This window comes from Vidua macroura, chromosome 27 (genome assembly GCF_024509145.1).
Source record: "Vidua macroura isolate BioBank_ID:100142 chromosome 27, ASM2450914v1, whole genome shotgun sequence".
NCBI classification, from domain to species: domain Eukaryota; kingdom Metazoa; phylum Chordata; class Aves; order Passeriformes; family Viduidae; genus Vidua; species Vidua macroura.
In genome coordinates this window covers 5,130,038-5,138,885 of record NC_071597.1, presented here as the reverse complement: position 1 = coordinate 5,138,885, position 8,848 = coordinate 5,130,038, and the positions used below count along the sequence as shown (strand labels likewise).

At 57.6% G+C, this 8,848-nt stretch overlaps 2 protein-coding genes across 2 annotated transcripts in view; one reads left to right on the top strand and one right to left on the bottom strand.

Moving 5' to 3' along the window:
• Positions 1-3,661: 3,661 nt before the first annotated feature.
• Positions 3,662-6,028, top strand: CDK5R1 (cyclin dependent kinase 5 regulatory subunit 1). The gene has a single exon (XM_054000242.1). It carries the CDS (start codon positions 3,711-3,713, stop codon positions 4,602-4,604), a length of 894 nt encoding a protein of 297 aa, XP_053856217.1. The 5' UTR covers positions 3,662-3,710; the 3' UTR covers positions 4,605-6,028.
• A 266-nt stretch (positions 6,029-6,294) lies between these two features.
• The window catches only part of MYO1D (myosin ID), a 154,697-nt gene continuing 152,143 nt past the window's right edge, over positions 6,295-8,848 (bottom strand). Inside the window, exon 22 of the mRNA XM_054000238.1 lies at positions 6,295-8,699. Coding sequence (XP_053856213.1) covers positions 8,543-8,699 — 157 coding nt within the window. The 3' untranslated portion in view covers positions 6,295-8,542. The remainder of the gene's footprint in view (positions 8,700-8,848) is intronic.

The following is an 8,848-nucleotide window of genomic DNA, read 5'->3' as shown; positions in this document are numbered from 1 at the left end:
TGCTGGCGGTGTCTGAGCAGCCAACTCGATTCCATTTGTACTGAACCAAACAAACCCAAAATGTACAGACTGCTGGTTTATTTTCCATCCTCAAGGCCTCCGACCCCCTCGAAGCAGCTCCGCGATGATTTGCCTGCGGGCTGGAGCTGTCGGCGCAGCCCCGGCCCCGGCCGGCCGCTCTCGGCGAAGGGGACGGCGCAGGTTTCCCTGGAGCCTGACTTGCATGCTCTTGTTTGCAGATAGACTTAGATTTTAAATGTTTCCTCCCTCCCCACCTGTGCTGGTAGGAGGAGCAGGTGACCAGCGGGGCCGACTCCAGCTGTGCCTCTGCTGCAGCAGCGCTGAGCTCTGGTTCCCCACGTGAGGTGGGACAGCCTGGCCCTCTGGACCAGCCCAGTGGGAGCTTCCTCCTCGGTCCCAAAGTCCTGGGGGACGGAGCATGGTGTATTCCAGCATGTTCCATTTTCTGGTGAGGTTTCCAGTAAGTTTTAATGCCATTTGGGCAGTGTAAGCTTCTGCATCTCTGTCCTGCTCATCTTTATTTTTCCTTTCCCCTCTGTCTCTATTTCCCTCTCCTCATTTTTCTTAAAAAATTTATATTTTGTAAAAGGATTCTGTTTTATCAGGAAATATTTTGCCTTCATGCTGACTCTTAGACTGGCTGATTTTTCCCCTTTCTGTTCACATTTTGACCTCTCTCACCTTTTATTTTATTTTATTTTATTATTCTTAATTTCCATCTCCTCCAGTCAGTCGCTGTTTGGGTTTTTGGCACCATCAATATCAAATGTACAAACGGTTCTTGCTAACCAACACCAGGTATATCTGATGTTCAGATGAGTTCCAATAAAGAATTTTTTTTTCAAAAACCTCTGTCTCCTGTCTTCAGCCACCAGGGCTGATCCTGGGCTAGGTGCAGCTTCTCCCTTTGCCTAAGGAAGGATGGGATCATCCCCTCACCAGAACATCGTTGGGGACAATATTTTGGAGACACCAGATGTGAATGTTTCAGGCGGCATCACGAAACATTTATGGATTGTGATGTGTTCCTGGCAAAACACGTTCTAGTGCTACTGGATATATAAGCATTATTATTATTATTAGCACTATTATTATGGTGAAAAATGGATTAAGTGTCCTCTCACCCCTCCAGCCTTTCCTGATCACGCCCTTATGCCGTGTTGGAGTCTCACACTGCACAAGGCCAGGCCCAGAGTCCTCGAGAGGCTGGGAAGGAGGTTTAGGGTGTCTTTGTTACAACATGAATTTTTACATCTGAAACTCCTGGGACACCAGATGGTGCAGAAAGGAAACCTGCCCTCAGAGGCAGGAAAATGTGAAGGGTTTCATGCTGCTCTTACATCTCAGGCAGAAGAGAAGTGCATTTCTAGTTTTAATAGTTCCTTTTTTTAACTCTAGTTCCTGAGATACTTCCCCAAACATCTGTCCAGTTCACTGTGATGCCCCTAAAGTGGCATTTTCCCCACGGATGTGTCTTTGGAAGGGATTTGCTGAATTAGATGCTAATTGTGAGTGAATGAGAGGAAATCCATTCATGGGAGCAGGGATGGGCAGAGGCAGGGGCTGAGGTGGAAATGGATGGGGAGTCACAGGATCTCAGGAGAGCTTGGGTTGGGAGGAACCTAAAACAGCATCCAGTGCCACCCCTGCCATGGCAGGGACACCTCCCACTGTCCCAGGTGGCTCCAAGCCCTGTCCAGCCTGGTCTTGGACACTTCCAGAGATCCAGGGGCAGCCACAGCTTCTCTGGGCTCCCTGTGCCAGGGCCTGCCCATCCTCCCAGGGAACAATTCCTAATTCCCATCCACCCCTGCCATCTTTCTGCTTCTGTCCTGTGTGTCCTTGCTGGGGATCGTGTCTGGCTGCAGCTGTCATCCCCCAGTGGGGACAGAATCGATCCTGACCCCACTGGTGACAATGTGACAAGGCTGGCAGGTCCCTGTGCTCGAGGCTGAGGGGACCTGACCAGGAGCAGGGATGATGCAGCAGAGCCGTGGTGACACCTGCTTTGTGTGTGGGATCAGGGAGGTTTAGTGACACATCAGTACCTGGAATTGCCTTGGGAACAACAGGGTTTTCTGAGGCACCTCCAAGCATGTTAAAATTAGGGCCAAAACCTCTCAAAATGTAGAGCCTGTTTTTAAACCCTTTTGGCTTAAACTTCATAAGGCTGAACTTAAAAGCTGACAATTGCTGCTTGGATCTGGGGGATGTTTTAATGGACAAAAGGAATTCTTAGTGACAGCAGTGCCCAGGCTGGGCTGTCACTGTCCCCATGGATTTGAGAGGAGAGAGTCCTGCAGAGAGCCCTGACCACTCCCCAGACACCAGCTCCACAGTGGGTTGAATGTGTTCTGATGGTCAGGCAGGCTTTTGGGACAGGTCTGTTCTCACGGGAGATTTTTGGGGGGTTTTGAGATTTCTCTGCTGTGGGAGTGGGATTGGCAGCTGCAGATCCGGGGCAGGGCATAAGTAGGTATAAATGAATAGAAATGAATTTGGGTCATTAGCGCAGGGCCGCGATGTGCCCGAGCATTCCTTGCTGCTGCCGGCAGCAGCTCCTGGGCCGCAGGGTCCCCCCGGGGACGGCTCCGCTCTCCACGGCCGGAGCCGGGCCCGGCAGCCCCGCTGGCGGCGGAGCGGCCTCTGAGTGTCGCTGCAGGTCGCGTAGAGCCCGGCGGGGCCGGTGCTGCCCGGTGCCTCCCGCCAGAGCCGGCGCCGCTCCGGTGCCAGCGGGAATGGGATCCCGGTCGGGGCAAGGGGCGCTGGGCTGGGCGGGGGAGGTGGTTCCAAGCGGAACCATGGGACCCGGGGGTACGGGAGTTGCAGGCGCGTTCCCCAAAACCCGGCCCGGTCTCAGAACGCGGTACCGGGCATTTCACTGCCCCGGTGCCTTCGGGGCGAGTGGTGGCCCCCAGCCCGGAGCTGGGGAGGCACCGCCGGCGGGGGGAAGCGGGAGCGAAGGGCGGCCGGGGGCGGTGCGGAGTCTGGGGCCCGGCTGCGAATCCAGGCTGCGGCTCCGGGATGCCGGTGGAGAAGGGCTTTAAATCTTAATTTTGGGTTTTTTAAAAAAATGATTTTCATTGCTTTTTATTCTTTTCTCCTCCAAGTACTGCCCGGCCCCTGCCCGGGGGCTCGGCAGCTCCCCTAGTCCTGCTCGGCCCTGCCGGGGGCTCGGTGACACCGCGGGGTCTGCGACCTCTGGGACCCCACCACGGGCAGCGCCCGGGGAGCGGGGCCGGGCCGGGGAGGGCGGGGCCGGGGCGGGGCGGGGCGGGACACCCGTCATTCATAAACGCTGGAAGGCGGGGCCTGGCTTGCCGGGGGCGGGGCAAAATCCATTCAAGGCAATGAGGGGCGGGGCTCTGCCACCTTCTGCCGTGCGGGGGCGGGGTCTGTGGTGATGGGGGCGTGGTCGTCTGCGGCTGTGGTCACGGAGGGGGCGTGGCCTCGGCTGCCGCGGCGGGCGCACGTGTCGGCGAGGGGCGGGGCGGCGGGCGCGCGCACTGCGCCGGCGGGAGCGCGCGCGGCGCGGGGCGGGTCCGGGCGCGGCGCTGAGCGGCGGCGGCGGCGGCGGCGGAGCAGCGAGAGCGGGGCCGGCCGGGCCGGGCCGGGCCGGGGCCGGGGCCGGGGCCGGGGCCGGGGCGGGCGGCGGGGGCCCGCCGGGCGCCCGCCGGGCGGCCGGCGCCATGGGCACGGTGCTGTCGCTGTCGCCGAGCTACCGGAAGGCCCCGCTGTTCGAGGAGGGGGCGGCCACGGTGGGGCACTACACGGCGGTGCAGAACAGCAAGAACGCGAAGGAGAAGGGCCTGAAGCGGCACTCGCTGATCTCGGTGCTGCCCTGGAAGCGCATCGCCGCCGTCTCCGCCAAGAAGAAGAGCTCCAAGAAGGTGCAGCCCAACGGCGGCTACCAGAGCAACGTGACCCACCTCAACAACGAGAACCTGAAGAAGTCGCTCTCCTGCGCCAACCTCGCCACCTTCGCCCCCCCGCCGCCCCCCGCCGCCGCCGCCGCCGCCCTCGCCTCGGCGCAGAAGGCGCCCCCGGCCGCTCCCGCCGCCGCCGCCGCCACCCCGCGCCGGGTCGTGGTGCAGGCGTCCACCAGCGAGCTGCTGCGCTGCCTCGGCGAGTTCCTGTGCCGCCGCTGCTACCGCCTGAAGCACCTCTCGCCCACCGACCCCGTGCTCTGGCTGCGCTCCGTGGACCGCTCGCTGCTGCTGCAGGGCTGGCAGGACCAGGGCTTCATCACGCCGGCCAACGTGGTCTTCCTCTACATGCTGTGCCGGGACGTCATCTCGGCCGAGGTGGCCAGCGACCACGAACTGCAGGCAGTGCTGCTCACCTGCCTGTACCTCTCCTACTCCTACATGGGCAACGAGATCTCCTACCCGCTGAAGCCCTTCCTGGTGGAGAGCTGTAAGGAGGCCTTCTGGGACCGCTGCCTCTCCATCATCGACCTCATGAGCCCCAAGATGCTGCAGGTCAACGCCGACCCGCACTACTTCACCCAGGTCTTCGCCGACCTGAAGAAGGAGAGCGGCTCCGAGGAGAAGGGCCGGCTGCTCATCGGCCTCGACCGGTGAGCGCCCGCCGCCCCCCGCGCCCCCGGACACGCCGCGCCCGCCCGGCCCGGAGCCGTTCCCGGGGGGATTTGCCCGGCGGGGAAGGAAGGGCGGGAGCCGCCGCCTCCCCACCGGGGGGACAAGGGGGGTTCGGCCGCCGCCGGACCCGAGCGCAGACCCCCGGTTCCCTCCCGCGCCGCCGCTTTCCAGCCGCCGCCCCCTCCCCATGCCGCGGGCCCGGAATGCTGCGGCTCCGCCACCGGATTGATCCCAGCAATTCATGGATGGGGGGCCAAGAACCCCCCCAGCCGATATCCCCCGGGAGCGGAGCGGGGCTCCGCGGGGCCGGTCACCGCATCACCGAGACAGAGCCCAGGTAGGGGAAAAAGAAAATTAAGGAAAAAAAAAATCCTGTAAAGGCTCCAGCGCAGGCGGCTGAACCTGCCCGGTCGGGACTCACCGGCAGCACCGGGATAGAGACGCGGGCACGGCCCGGGGACACCCCCACCCCCCTTCCTCCCTCATCCCCCCCTCTTTATTTATTTTCTTTGAAGAGACTCGAATTCCCGAGCGGGTCCGGGTGACGGGAATCACCGCTACTGTTCATGAGATCAATGTGAAATGTCTTGTTCCCATCGTGCACTGGTCATGAGTATTGTGTAAAGGATCTACTTGAGTGTGCAAGCAAGGGGAGCCGCCACATGCTGCTATATGAATTCTTCTAGAACAAACCCAACGAACTGCAAACCTGCGGGGGGGAAAGAGAAAAAAACCCTTCTTTCTTCTGTCATTGTTGCTTTTCCAGTGGTATTGCGCATGCAAACAGGAGCATTTTGTGTCTTCGGGAAACAAAAAAAAAAAAAGGAAAAAACACATAAAAAAAATAATAATCAAAAGAAAAACCTTAAGAGAGATGGCTGTAAAATTACACCCATGCACAAAGACCCGCCACCACCCCGACACCGCAGTCTCGAGCTGGTATTCCCGTATCAGGCCTGGGGACTGAGACCTTCTTTTTGGGTTTTATCGTTTTCTTTTCTCCATGTGCTCAGTTCTAGTTTAGTTCTGGTCCATCAGGCGTTAAACTGGCGAACAAGAGGGAGAAATAACGTGCCATTTATTTTTATTTTTGATTTTTCACTTGAAGCTCTTCATGGCTGTACATTGGACCCTGCTAATGATACATGTGTACGTACGTTTTTTTAGTGCAATCTCTTCTGTAGATCTTTGTTGACCAAATTGGTGGGTATTGTTACTTATTAATTTATATTTGTCTCATTTTGTATGTATGTGTATAGTGTGTTTGTAAGTATGTGTGGTTTATAACCCGACCGACTGTGTCATGGGGCTCAGTGTGCCTGTAATTTAATCCCCTCCCCTTATTTTTATTTATTTTTGTACTGTGCTGATTAAATAAAAATGCACTGACCATCCATTACACGGCAGCGGCTCGTGGCCGAGTCTTTTATGCTCTCCCAGCCCTCGGATGCTGGGAATGGGATTTGTGTTGACGACAGAGGGTTTAACGCAGCCGCCGCTTTAATCGCGTTACCGGCGCCGGGGTCACCCCGTCCCGGGAGAGCGGCGGGGCCGGCAGCGGCCGGAGGGGGAAAGTCGGGATACTGGGATAACTGGGATAACTGGGATATTGGGACACCGATCCCTCTGGGCATCATCTCCCCCGCGCCGGCAGGAATGGGCAGCACCGTGGTGGGATGCAACTAATGGCTTTCTTTTATTATTTATTACAGTGAATTATGTAAACAAAATCCAGGTCCATTATAGTAGGTTTTTAATGCTCTTTTACACATAAAATATCAGCGATTTATTTAAAAAAGAAAAAAAAAAGGGTTCATTGCATTATTGCCCCTGGCTGAGAATCCAAGTTTCAATTCAGAAATAGTTAATTTATGGGAAAACCAGGAATATATATATTTTATATATTTATATATATATTTATATATATATATAAAACCAGAGCAGGAACAGATAATACATTTTATAAGACACATCTCATCACACACAATATTGCCATCTCACGGTAGGAGAAATTTCCCAAGCCTGCAATTTGTTGCCATCCACCCCAGTTCCATCTGGCCATTCTTTTGGAGGGACAAGGGTAAAAAAGTGCTGATCCCACCCCCAGCACCCGCTCGGGGCAGGGGACGTTTGCACCAGGACACGGAAGGTGAGAAGTGCAAATCCAAAGGCACAGCAACGCCGGGCGTTCCCTCGGAGCGTCCTGGCAGGGCAAGGGTATCCCGTGGCTTTGGCATTGGTGCTGCTCCTCCAGAGGAGCCGATGTGGGGTGAAAGGAGGCGCTGGAGGGTCCGTGGAGGTGCCGGGGTGGTCCCGGGGTGTTGTGTGAGCGTGGCGGGGTCGGGGCTGCCGTGTCACCTCCTGGCCCAGCGCTGGTGGTGCCTCGGGGCTGTGGCGTCTGGAAGAGCCCCTGCCCAAGGGGACCCTCCAGACATCCCAGAACTGCACCCTCAGAGGGGCACTGGGGGCTGGGGGTGCTGGGATGCTCCCAGGGCTGGTCCAAGGCCAGGGACAACGGGAATGGGAGAGCTCTGGCACGGGGCCTCCTCATGCATGGGCTTGTCCCAGTTCATTCATGCTCTACATCCCTGTCCCTCCCTGGTCTCGGGGGTGGCAGTGGGACACCAAGGCTGCAGCGACCTGTCCCCGTGCCCCATGTCCATGGCACGGCTTCAGGAAACCTTTTGTGAGTGAGGAGCCTCTTCCAGGCTTTCTAATTCCCAAAATGCTCCATCTAACAAGTGCTCTCCATTTGCTGGCTGGGCTGGGACCCCGAGGTGGGGTCCCCACACAGCTCCCCCACCTCCAGGACTGGGAATCCTGACCTGACCAGCAGTGCCAGGACAATCCCAATGTACAATCCCAACAGCCTGGGCTGCTCAGGAACTACAGCAGTGCCCAGCACAGTGGGAATAAACCACTGAGGAGATCCATGTCCCTCCATCAGGACAGAGCTCGGGGTTATCTGGGCTGGGCAGGATGAGCCCAACACCCCAACATCCACAGCCCACTGCTGGGAAGAGCCAAGAAAACTCTTTGGAGGGAGGAGCCTGGCGCTGGCAGCTGGGGCTGTGCCGGGTTAATGGTGAATAGTGCAAAGCTTGGCCCCCCCAAAGCTCCCCCTGTTCTCACCCCTGCCGTGGGTCCCTTTAGCCCTCCCAAACCCCAACGCTGGCACAGACACGAAGCCACGTGGATCATCTAAAAATTCAGCAAGGCCACATGGTCCCAGAGGGAACCCACCGGCTTCAGGCCCTTGGAGAGGGTAATTAAGGCAAAAAGCAACGCAGGATTAACAAAACCAGGCCCTGCATTAGGAAGTCCCCTGTCCAGCCAAGGTGCCTTGATGGGTTGATGAATTCCCGAGGGAAAGCAGCAGGTCTGGAGGTGTCTCCATGTACCTTCCCAGCCTCATGTGCCTGGAGGGGCTGGAGGAGTGTGGAGTGTGGAAGGCAGCCCTCCCTTCCCAGCCTGGCTCTGGTTCCGTGGGGATTTGGCCCTACAGAACCTGACTCCCTGAGCTGGGTATCTTTGGTTCCTCCTCTGGAGGCTGCATCATACTGCAAAAACTGACACAAGGGAAAGGAACATGGAAGGGAAAATTGGAGAGGGGGTGAGGCATCAATGTGGGAAAGGGAAGAAAGGGTGGAAGTACCTAGAAACTCTTTTTTTCAGACTAATTCCAAAGGAAGCACTCTCCTGATATTCCAGTCTGGTTTGTAATATGGAGAACAGGTCACCGGCTATTTTAGGTCTTCATTCCATGTGAATTTGGCTTTTCTAAACCCCCGGAATTTGGGTTTTCCAAACCTTGAGCTTCAGAGGCTGCTTTAGGCACCTGGCAAGTCGCTGCTGAGCATCTCCCGGCGAGTCCCGGGGCGGGCAGGGCGAGCCCAGCCCCGCTCCGAGGGGAGGGGCCGTTAATTGCCCGGCACGCAGAGGACGAAGCCGGAGCGGTGCTTGGTGAAATCCGGTTGGGATTGGTTGATCTTGGTCTCCACGGACACGGTGCATTTCCTGCCGTGCAGGCTGCACTGCACCGGGTTGGTGACAGTGACGTGCAGGGCGCGCTTCTCCCTGCGGGAAAGGGACACGAGTCAGGAGGGGTGGGATGGGATGGGATGGGATGGGATGGGATGGGATGGGATGGGATGAGATGGGATGGGATGGGATGGGGTGGGATGGGATGGGATGGGGTGGGATGGGATGGGATGGGATGGGATGGG